Source organism: Dreissena polymorpha, chromosome 4 (genome assembly GCF_020536995.1).
Source record: "Dreissena polymorpha isolate Duluth1 chromosome 4, UMN_Dpol_1.0, whole genome shotgun sequence".
In the NCBI taxonomy this organism is placed as follows: domain Eukaryota; kingdom Metazoa; phylum Mollusca; class Bivalvia; order Myida; family Dreissenidae; genus Dreissena; species Dreissena polymorpha.
This window is the reverse complement of record NC_068358.1, coordinates 37671867-37684371: the sequence shown is the minus strand read 5'-3', so window position 1 is coordinate 37684371 and position 12505 is coordinate 37671867. Positions and strand designations below refer to the sequence as shown.

At 37.2% G+C, this 12505-nt stretch overlaps 1 protein-coding gene across 3 annotated transcripts in view; it reads right to left on the bottom strand.

Moving 5' to 3' along the window:
• Positions 1 to 12505, bottom strand: part of LOC127877701 (atrial natriuretic peptide-converting enzyme-like) — a 193598-nt gene that overhangs the window by 120645 nt on the left and 60448 nt on the right. For all 3 annotated transcript variants that reach the window (XR_008048533.1, XM_052423828.1, XM_052423827.1), the window contains exons 6-11: positions 7698 to 7808; positions 6781 to 6885; positions 2821 to 2943; positions 2023 to 2133; positions 509 to 619; positions 135 to 258 (exon numbers count right to left, since the gene is read on the bottom strand). Coding sequence is in view for 2 of the 3 variants with exons in the window: in XM_052423828.1 (XP_052279788.1) it covers positions 135 to 258; positions 509 to 619; positions 2023 to 2133; positions 2821 to 2943; positions 6781 to 6885; positions 7698 to 7808 (685 nt within the window). In the remaining variant the exon portion in view is untranslated. The remainder of the gene's footprint in view (positions 1 to 134; positions 259 to 508; positions 620 to 2022; positions 2134 to 2820; positions 2944 to 6780; positions 6886 to 7697; positions 7809 to 12505) is intronic.

Genomic DNA, 12505 nt, shown 5'->3' with positions numbered 1-12505 from the left:
TTAATGATTAAACTGCTACTTAAAACAATAAACAGGCATTAATTTCTCACACGTTTTTGTCTCTTTGAAGAATAACTTTTATACCAGTAATGATGCCAATAAAGCACTATCGTAATTACATCTGTAATTGTTACCCAAGTCCTAGTTGAGAGCAGACTTCTGTCGCCATGGTTTCAGACCAGGTGTCACTGCAAACAGGAAGTTGAAGGTCACCTGAGGTCACAGCAAGTGTGCCAGATAGGTCAGATGACAAATGCACTGAAATGTAAATCAAAAGATTAACTGAAGTTAAACATTTTATGCCCACAAACAGATGGGCAGAGTGACTTGAATATACCCTGTCCTTTGAAAGGTAAAAATTAAATACAAAATAAAATCTATAAATAAATTATTTAAATGATGGAACCTTTTTTTAATATTAGGTCTAACATTTTTATGTAGTATTTGAAAATGATAAATCTTAGTCTTTTTCATAAACTGAAATATATAATCTGACAGTTTAACTTACAACACCGCATCTCATCTGTACCCATGGAGCACTGTTCAATACCATCACAAACTTGATTGGCTGGAATGCATTTATGGTTGGAGCACTTGAATTCACCAGACTTGCATATACCTGCAAAAGCAGTTGATCATTTATAATATGTAGAACCTTAGGCTTGGAAAAAGCAGTATAAAAATCTGTTATCACAGGTGCATAAAGAAATAACAAAGACCAAAAAAATGTTCTTTGATTTCTACAAAACATATGTTTTGAAATGATACACAAAACTTTATTTTGCCTTTTCAATAAATTTTTCGAAATGCTGATTCAATAAAAAAAATGCATGAAGGACATATGAGCCTGAGGGTAATGTACATGCCATATCTTCAGGTCCTGGGAAATGAACGTCTATGAAATACCCCTACATGAATCCCATACCGGTATTTATGAAGAAGACATACAGAGACTTGGTCAGGCACACATACAGATGGAAAAATGCAAATAAAAACATTCATGGCATCAATACTGCTCATAAGAGAGTATGATGGCCTATCATTAAGGTGCTCAACTGAGTTCAGGGTAAAACAATTGCTTGAGATTTGACCACTTAACTAAGTGTTTTACGTCATTTAAATAATTATTAAACATGGCCTGGGTACCACAAAGAAAACAATTCAAACAGTCCTAACAATTAGGTAACAAATGAGGCATTTTATGTGTGAGTAAATAAAAGCTTTTTCTACGATATGGTCTGGTGACTCAAAAGGACCAACTTTCGACAATGGCACAGATATTGTTAAGATAAACAATATCATCAACCTTTATCAAGATTGAATCATAATTGCAACTTATATAATGGTTACAAATTGTTTAGGATTTGGCACATCAACCTAGTTTACCTCACTTAACCCAAATTTGACTTGCCTTGGTATTGTCATGATAAAGTTTTAAACAAATTTCTATCAAGATCAAGTAATACATGTAGCTTTTAAAGTGGAAACAATGGTTTTCCAAGAATTTTACCCAGTAACATAGTTCTTCAGCTGATTTCACCCAGATTTAAATAAGGCCTAGTTATGGTCAAGATAAACATTTTTACCAAGTTTAAACAAAACAAGTCAAAAACTATGGTGTCTAGAGCAGTGATGATTTTAAAGTTTAAGACCAACACCACATCATGCACGGCAACTGCCAGACATAAACTGACCACAAACTTGAGCATGCAATGATCAGGCGAGCTAAAAGAGAGATACTTGTAACCATGTTATAGAATAATTGCAATATAAATAGCGCTACAGACTAACCTTAGACACACTAGTGTACATACCACAGTATCTCTCAGCTCTACAGACTAAGATATGACACACTAGTGTACATACCACAGTATCTCTCAGCCCTACAGACTGAGCTAAGACACACTAGTGTACATACCACAGTATCTCTCAGCCCTACAGACTAAGCTAAGACACACTAGTGTACATACCACAGTATCTCTCAGCCCTACAGACTAAGCTAAGACACACTAGTGTACATACCACAGTATTTCTCATCTGACTGGTCATGACAGTCTGTGTATCCGTCACATTTCCAATCACGCAGGTAACAAGAGAGCTCGTCATCACACATAATCTCATGTATGCCACACTCTGAACAAATTAAATGCCATTTTAATTTGATCTACCTACCAACAATATAGATGAGACCCACTCTGATAAAATGGGGTTAAATGCATGAGCGTAAAGTGTTGTAGCTGAAAGCCTGTGCAGTCCAAACAGGCTAATCAGGGAGGACACTTTTGGCGTTTATGATATATTTTGTTTAAAAAAAGTACTTTCTTAGCAGAACTACAGTTGAGACGGAGAGCATCATCCCAGATTAGCCTGTGCAGACTGCACAGGCTCATCTAGGACAACACTTTACGCACATGCATTAAACCCCTTCTTACAGAGCGAACCTCATATGCACATAGTGCACCAGAACAGATTTCACTTAACAGCAGCATAAAATAGTCAAATACCTGATGTTCAACATACATCATCTGTATGTCCTATCAAACACACGTTATCATATTTACAACTGCTTTTTAATGAATATGTTAAACAGTAACTGAAAACCCAGCAATTTATGTAAAATGACCATGGGCTATTACAATTTATTAATAGGAAAATCAACTAATATGTGTTTCTCTGATTCTTTGTCATAGTATCAGTGCCTGACGACAGGCAAAACAATTTACGGTTGTAAGGTTTGAATCAAAGTATTATTTTTTGCAAAACTAATATTTAACAGAATATAACAACCAGTTTTTTTTTCTTTAGAACTACGGTTCTAACCTTCGTATTTGCAATCTGGGTCTGTCTCATCACTGTTATCAAAGCAATCATCTCTATGGTTGCAGAAACTGTCCCGTGGCACCGTAAGATTGTTCGCACATCGCAGATAGCCTGGTCTCAACACTGACATAATGAAATGAATTCAGTCTCACTATTGGAACAACAGGTTTAATGGATAAACGTAAATTGTCCTAGCCAGATTTGCCTGTGCAGTCTACACAGGCTAATCAAGGACAACAGTATCCGCCTAAAGTGGATTTTCACTAAGAAGAGACTTCATTTAAATGAAAACTACCATAAAAGTGTCCTCCCTGGACTCTAAACTGCATAGGGTAATCTGGAACAACATTTTACACGCATGCATTTGATCCCCTTTTGACAGAGCGGGATTCAGTTGTTTTACCTGTTTAAGCTTTATTCTTCTCTGATCAATCAGCATCATTTGGCAACTATACCAGGAGTAACCATTATTTTTACTCTTATTCAAGCACTCCAGCATACATTGAAGGTAAACAATATATGCTTAATAAAGAAATTAACATGATTTGGCTTCTAAACCAAAGGGCACAAAATGCACCATCTAAACCATGGATGGAAATATCAAGGAGTCCACTAGCCAATAGCCCCTTAAATTTGTAATAAAACCCAATTTCAAAGTAAACTTATATGGCTGAAAAAAATAAGGGTGCGTAACCATGAGCAAAGTGTTATTTAACCCTAGCTATTATAATTGCCTTTGTGAAATAATTTCCAGTTTACTTATTATGTTGTCTATTTTTTCAAAGGGATTTTTAGTACAATATTTGTTCATAATAAAAATCTTTTAGATACCATGCTCATTGAATGATGAATATATCCTACTATAAATTGTACAGCTGAATTGTTATCATCCCACTTTTTCTTATTTTTTAATGTCTTATCATAAATCCACCTGCCTGCTACGTTTTGTTGTCCATAAAGTTTTATGACTGTTTGTGTGAAAGTTATTATTATATGACAACTTCACATGGTACTTCAAACAATTAAATACTTTTTTTGATGTCTGAAACTTTTAAAGGAAAAAAAGTGCATGTTTTTAAAATGACAAATATGCTTCTATGATTGACTGGGTTCATAAAGAAATTCTTGATTTTATTGAATTAAGTATTTGAATATTGTAATGTACACAGAGTGCGAATAAATAAATATTTCAAGAATAAAGCACTTTTGAAATATCATAGACCTCACAATTATTTTTAAAACAAGGGCTGTTTGTAAAACATGCATGCCCCCCATATGGGCTGTCAGTTGTAGTGGCAGCCATTGTGTGAATACGTTTTTTGTCACTGTGACCTTGACCTAATGTAAGTTATCATACGGAGACCATTGTACTATTTCAAGTCACTGTGACCTTGACCTTTGACCTAGTGACCTGAAAATCAATAGGGGTCATCTGCCAGTCATGATCAAGGGGGGAGTGAGAGGGGGGTATAATGTGGGGTGTGGTAATTTATTCAATGTTCAAAAAAAAAAAATTGGGGGGGGGGGGTAGGGGGGAGTGAGAGGGGGGTATAATGTGGGGTGTGGTAATTTATTAGATGTTTAAAACAAGATGCGTTTGTGAAACACAATGTCCCCCTATATGACGTTTGACCTTGAAGGATGACCTTGACCCTTCACCACTCAAAATGTGCAGCTCCATGAGATACACATGCATTTCAAATATAAAATTGCTAGCTTCAATATTGCAGAAGTGACATTACATGTGCAATTTTGACCCATATATTTGACCTTGAAGGATGACCTTGACCTTGACCTTTTACCACTCAAAATGTGCAGCTTCGTGAGATATACATGCATGCCAAATATCAAGTTGCTATCTTCAATATTGCAAAAGTATTCATAAAATAAGCAATTTGGGCCACATATATTTGACCTTTGACCTTGAAGGATGACCTTGACCTTGACCTTTCACCACTCAAAATGTGCAGCTCCATGAGATACACATGCATGCCAAATATCAAGTTGCTATCTTGAATATTGAAATACTGCAAAAGTGTACATTAAATTAGCGATTTTGACCCATATATTTGACCTTTGACCTTGAAGGATGACCTTGACCTTGAGCTTTCACCACTCAAAATGTGCAGCTCCATGAGATACATATGCATGCCAAATATCAAGTTGCTATCTTCAATATTGCTAAAGTTATTGCAAATGTTAAAGTTTGCGCAAACAGACCAACAGACCAACCAACCAACCAACAGACAGGGCAAAAACAATATGTCCCCCACTACTATAGTGGGGGACATAATTTTTTTTTTTTTGAGGGGGGGGGGGAGGGTTGGGGGGGGAGGGGGGGTGTAGGGGGGGGGTGAGAGGGGGGGTATAATGTGGGGTGTGGTAATTTATTAGATGTTAAAAAAACAATTTTTTTTTGGGGGGGGTGGGGGGGGGTAGGGGGGGTAGGGGGTAGTGAGAGGGGGTATTATGTGGGGTGTGGTTATTCATTAGATGTTTAAAAAAATAAAATTTGGGGGAGGTGGGGGGTAGGGGGGTGGGGGGGTGAGAGGTGGTATAATGTGGGGTGTGGTAATTTATTAGATGATGTTAAAAAAAAATGTGGGGGGGGGTAAGGTTGGGGGGGGGGATTCTGGTAGGGGTGTGGGGTATTGCTTGGGTGGAATCCATTGTGGTTTTCAGGTAAGTGTTGTTTTGTCAAAGTAATAATAAAATGTGATCATAAAAAATAACCAATGATCTCACACTGACATGATAAATATCCTCTATTTATTAAACATGAAATTTGTTTCCCCTGTATATAAGAAAGATATAATAGTGTATTACCTCCCCTGTCCTGCTTATATTTATATTAATCAACAAAATTAAACATTAACACAATATTTAATATACAAAATATACAAAAAATCTCATATTCTGATATTTTTACTGATCCACTTTATTTTACTCAAAGGATGATGTTTCATTGGACTGATAATTATAGATTTAGGATTACAGACCAGTTGCTTCAGTTATATTGTTCAGAGTTCGCCCTGTTGGCCGCATATGCGTTCTTGAGTTTTAATCCAAAAACCATTTTACTATTTCGGGTCACCCTGACCTTGACCTTTGACCTAGTGACCTCAAAATCAATACGGGTCATCTACGAGTCATGATCAATGTACCTATGAAGTTTCATGATCCTAGGCCCAAGTGTTCTTGAGTTATCATCCGGCAACCACCTGGTGGACGGACCGACAGACCGACCGACATGAGCAAAGCAATATAACCCCTCTTCTTCGAAGGCGGGCATAATAAGTTTGATTGCTATAAAGGTTATTATAAGCACCAACCTCATAAATTACTTGCAGCATGTTTTTCTCCACCCATCACGGTTTTAAATTAAGCATGTAATAAAATGAACTTCAATGGAAAAAGTTTTCATAGGTGACATCCGGTGATGAAATGGAACAGTTACAAATATTTATTTTTTTTAGAACATGACCATCTATTTTGTTTAGACGTACACATAAAGCTGTGAGATATTTAAAATTTATCCTATATAAGTTTGTTTAATTCAGTTTTAAACAGAATCTTTGTTGATAAATATAGTCCTCTAGCCAAATGTGTCTGCCTTGTAAATCGGACCAATTGTTTTTCAGGAAGTTTAATATGTTAAAAAAGAAAACTCAAAATCTCAAAATTACTACAAATGTTGCACTTAAAGCATAAAGACTTTCAACACTTTTTTCAAAGGCACATAATAGTATTTTGAAAACATTCTACTGCAACAGTATCATTTATAAGCCATGTCATGCAAAAATGGGTTTTATGCCATTTTGCTGCCTGGAGCTTAGTATAATGCTGTCCGCAATAATGTCAGACATATGCAGATATTAACAGACATTGACTTCATATGGCATAAAATACATTTTTGTACAAGTATGGTCATACTCTTTAAGACATATCCAATATACATACTACAATTGAGCTCATCTGAAAGGTCGAGGCAGTCAATGTGGTTGTTGCATTGAACAGACGTGGTCCACAGACAGAGGCCGGAGTTGCACTGGAAACCTGAACAATCTGCAACATGGACATAAAGAACGCTGTAGTCTAGAGAATATACCATGCTTGTTGGTAAATTGAATGGAGCCAAACAAAAGGCCCCACTTAAATCACTAAACTAATTATGGTAGGTAAGAAAAACGTGTCTAATTGTAAACTTTTTTTCCAATACACATGTTATTTCCTAGTACGAGATTTACTAACTTTCATCAGAGAGATCATAAACAAAGTACCAGCTAGGGTTACGCACTTGTGCAGTTTATTTCATTCGAGAGATCATCAACAAACTATCAGCTAGGGGTACTCACTTGTGCAGTTGATTTTGTCAGAGAGATCATTAACAAACAAACAGCTAAGGTTACTCACTTGTGCAGTTGATTTCATCAGAGAGATCATCAACAAAGTAACAGCTAGGGGTACTCACTTGTGCAGTTGATTTCATCAGAGAGATCATCAACAAACTAACAGCACGGGGTACTCACTTGTGCAGTTGACTTCATCAGAGAGATCATCAACAAACTAACAGCACGGGGTACTCACTTGTGCAGTTGATTTCATCAGAGAGATCATCAACAAACTAACAGCTTGGGGTACTCACTTGTGCAGTTGATTTCATCAGAGAGATCATCAACAAACTAACAGCACGGGGTACTCACTTGTGCAGTTGATTTCATCAGAGAGATCATCAACAAAGTAACAGCTAGGGGTACTCACTTGTGCAGTTGATTTCATCAGAGAGATCATCAACAAACTAACAGCACGGGGTACTCACTTGTGCAATTGATTTCATCAGGGAGATCATCAACAAAGTAACAGCTAGGGGTACTCACTTGTGCAGTTGATTTCATCAGAGAGATCATCACATTGAGCCACCTTATCACAGCGAAAGTTGGAACTGATGCACTGGCCACTGGCACATTGGAACTGGTCTGCAGAACACTCTGAAAGGACATCATCATCATCATTAGCATCATCAACATCATCATCATCATCATCATCATCATCATCATCATCATCATCATCATCATCATCATCATCATCATCATCATCATCATCAGTAACAAAGTTCTTAATCTGGCTACCTATAACAGTCACAAATGGTTGATTGTCAAATAGTATCTTTTTGTTTTATCAGTAGAAGCTGCTGCAGAACAAACAAATAGTAGCATCAGTAGATACTGTTCAATTGAATTATATTCTATTTATAATTGACAATACATTTTTCTTAAGAAAATCCCAAATGAACTCAATGACATGCATTTCATTACCTTTAATACTTTCAAACGTGTTGCTCCATTGAATATCAATAGACACATATCATTAATATTTTAGTTAACGCCTACAAATTTACATTAAATGGTTTTACTCACAAGAATTTATAATCATTCAATCAAACAACATTGAATGAGGTCTTAATTGCAAAGCAACATCAGAAGGTTTCTATTGCATAATAACTGCCTATAATTTGTGTGAAGTGAATTCCGTGAAATTAAACTGCAATAAAAATCAAACTCCTATAAACCTTCAATGAACAAGGCAATAACAAAACTAATTTTAAAGGTAGAATGCTGTGGACTGGCAATCAAAGTGATAACAATGCTTAGCTATTACTGACCTATAAATTATAAAAAATGTTATAAATAACACTGTCAAAACAAGAAATATGATATTTAATCCATTTTATTTATAACATGCCTAGGGTGGGACCACAAATGTCACTCAACTTATGTCAACAGTTTTTACAAAAGTCATAAACAAATAGTTTTAAATGGCCCATCATAATTTAGCAATTATTTATGTGAGATCAGTTTTTCAGAAAGAAGACTGAAGGGCTTGGAAAGAGCTTTTTTTAAAAGGTAGAATGTGTGTTGAAAATTGCAATAATATATATTCTTTAAATTAACTCAAATTATTGCATGCAATTATCATTACAACTAAAACAACAAGAGCACCGCCTTGCGGGTGCAGACCGCTCATCTATTTTCTTTTTAAAGGTGAAGGGACTCTCATTTTCAATCACAAAGGAGGGAGGGGTGGAGTGAAGAGCAGTGCATTGTGTGGGGGTGTGGACATTTATTACATTTTCTTCTAAAAATGCGAAAAAAAGGAAAAAAAAAATCGGGGGGTGGGGGGGGGGGGGTGGGGGGGGGATTCTTGGGTGCGATGGTTGGACAGTATTTCAAACATAAAATAATACAAATAAATATTTGTGTTTTTTAACCGTTTCATAAAAAAAATTGGGGGGGGGGTGAGGTGGGGGGGTTTAGTGTGAGGGTGTGGTGGTAATTTGTGAGATGATCTTAAAAAAAAAAAAAAAAAAAAAAAATAGGGGGGGGGGGTTTCGGGTGGGGGGAGGGGGGGGTGGGGGGGGGATTCTTGGGTGCGATGGTTGGACGGTATTTCAAACATAAAATAATCAAAATAAATAGTTTTGTTTTTTAACCGTTTAAAAAAAAATTGGGGAGGGGGTGGGGTGGGGGGGGGGGGGTATAGTGTGAGGGTGTGGTGGTCATTTGTGAGATGATCTTAAAAAAAAAAAAAAAAAAAAAATAGGGGGGGGGGCACGGGCGTTGGTTTGGGTGGAGTCTATTGTGGTATGTCAGGTAAGAGTAGTTTGGTCAAAGTATCAATCAAATCTAATCATAAATAAAGAAGTTATGGCAATTTTAGAGAAATTTAATAATTTGACCTTGAGAGTCAAGGTCATTCAAAGGTCAAGGTAAAATTCAACTTGCCAGGTACAGTAACCTCATGATAGCATGAAAGTATTTGAAGTTTGAAAGCAATAGCCTTGATACTTAAGAAGTAAAGTGGATCGAAACACAAAATTTAACCATATATTCAAAGTTACTAAGTCAAAAAAGGGCCATAATTCCGTAAAAATGACATCCAGAGTTATGCAACTTGTCCTTTTACTGTACCCTTATGATAGTTTGCGAGTGTTCCAAGTATGAAAGCAATATCTATGATACTTTAGGGGTAAAGTGGACCAAAACACAAAACTTAACCAAACTTTCAATTTTCTAAGTATAAAGGGCCCATAATTCCGTCCAAATGCCAGTCAGAGTTACATAACTTTGCCTGCACAGTCCCCTTACGGTAGTTAGTAAGTGTTGCAAGTATGAAAGCAATAGCTTTGATACTTAAGGAATAAAATGGACCTTAACACAAAACTTAACCAAAATTTTCAATTTTCTAAGTATAAAAAGGGCACATAATTCTGTCAAAATGCACGCCAGAGTTATCTTACTTTGCCTGCCCTGTCCCCTCATGATAGTAAGTAAGTGTACCAAGTTTGAATGCAATAGCATTGATACTTTCTGAAAAAAAGTGGACCTAAACGCAAAACTTAACCAAAATTTTCAATTTTCTAAGTATAAAAAGGGCACATAATTCAGTCAAAATGCACGCCAGAGTTATCTAACTTTGCCTGCCCAGTCCCCTCATGATAGTAAGTAAGTGTACCAAGTTTGAATGCAATAGCATTGATACTTTCTGAGAAAAGTGGACCTAAACGCAAAACTTAACCGGACGCCGACGCCGACGCCGACGCAGACGCCGACGCCGACGCCAAGGTGATGACAATAGCTCATAATTTTTTTTCAAAAAATAGATGAGCTAATAATAAAAACTGACAACATATCATTAGTGTTATTAATACTTATATACAAATAAGTGTCAATTAAATTACTTTTAATTTGCATAAAACATAAATGATGCATCAATTTGAAAAAATAGTTTTTTTATACATCTATATATCATGAACTTTACATTTGGCACAATTCAAACTAGAGCTTTGTCACAGACGTGACGAATACCCCCACATGCCGCGTTGACACAGAATATTTTGCATGTTGTCTTCACAAAAAACAGCCGACAACATGCTCAATGTTTAAAATGCACTAAGTGACCCAACGACCTAGTTTTTGACCCGGCATGGCCCATGTTCAAACTTAACCTACACATCATCTAGAAACAACTTCTGACCAGGTATGGTGAAGATCGGATGAAAACTACTTGAATTAGAGAGCGGACATCATGCTGAATGTTAAATAACTCACTTAGTGACCCCGTGACCTAGTTTTTGGCTCAGCATGGCCTATATTCAAACTTGGCGTAGAGATCATAAAACTTCTGTCCAAGATTGGAAAAGATATCGGATGAAAACTACTTGAATTAGAGAGCAGACAACAAGCTGAATGTTTAAAACGCACTAAATGACCCAATGACCTAGTTTTTGATCCGGCATAACCCATATTCAAACTTGATCTAGACATCATCTAGATACAACTTCTCACCAAGTTTGGTGAAGATCGGATAAAAACTATTTGAATTAGAGAGAGGACACCATGCTCAATGTTTAAAACACACTAAGTGACCCCGTGACTTAGTTTTTGACCTGCCATGACCCATGTTCGAACTTGGCCTAGACATCATCTAGATACAACTTCTGACCAAGTTTGGTGAAGCTCGGATTAAAACTACTTTAATTATAGAGCTGACACCATGCTCAATGTTTAAAACGCACTAAGTGACCCCGTGACCTAGTTTTTGACCTGCCATGACTCATGTTCGAACTTGACCTAGACATCATCTAGATACAACTTCTGACCAAGTTTCGTGTAGCTCGGATAGAAACTACTTTAATTAGAGAGCAGACACCGTGCTCAATGTTTAAAACGCACTAAGCGACCCAGTGACCTAGTTTTTGACCCAGCATGACCCATATTCGGACTTGACCTAGACATCATCTAGATACAACATCTGACCAAAGCCGCAAATCGATCAGAAAGTGCTATAACAAACTTTAGTTCATTAACTCCAAATAAAAATAAACTTTAAACATTTGAATGCAAAGAAGACAACATACCATTGACAAAAAATTATTTTACTTGAAGTAACAAGTGACATAGAAACAACAACATAAACATCCCAGTTTTGCAGAGAGGAGGGCAGACATACAGACTGACAGTGGGACATACAGACTGACAAACAGACTGACAGACTAAAGGCAGACAGACAGACTTACATGCTGACAAACAGACTGAAGGAAGACAGACAGACTGACATGTGAACATACAGACTGACACACAGACTAACAGGGGGACATATACTGACAGACTGAAGGCAGACAGACAGACTGACCGGTGAACATACAGACTGACTTACAGACAGACAGACTTACAGGCAGACAAACAGAATGAAGGCAAACAGACAGACTGACAGGTGAATATACAGACTGAAGGGCAGACATACAGACTGACAGGCAGACATACAGACTGATGGCAAACAGACAGACTGACATACAAACTAAAGGACGGACATACATAGTGACAGGCAGACAAATAGACTGAAAGGTGGACAAACAGACTGACAGGTGGACAAACAGACTGACAGCTGGGGACAGACAGACTGCCAGGCAAACAGACACACTGACAGGCAGACAGACTGACAGCTGGGGACAGACAGACTTCCAGGCAAACAGACAGACTGCCAGGCAGACAGACTGCCAGGCGGACAGACAGACAGACAGACAGACAGACAGACAGACAGACTTACAGGTGGACAGACAGACTGACAGATAGACTTACAGACAGATTGACAGGCAGACTTACAGGTAGACAAACAGACTGACAGG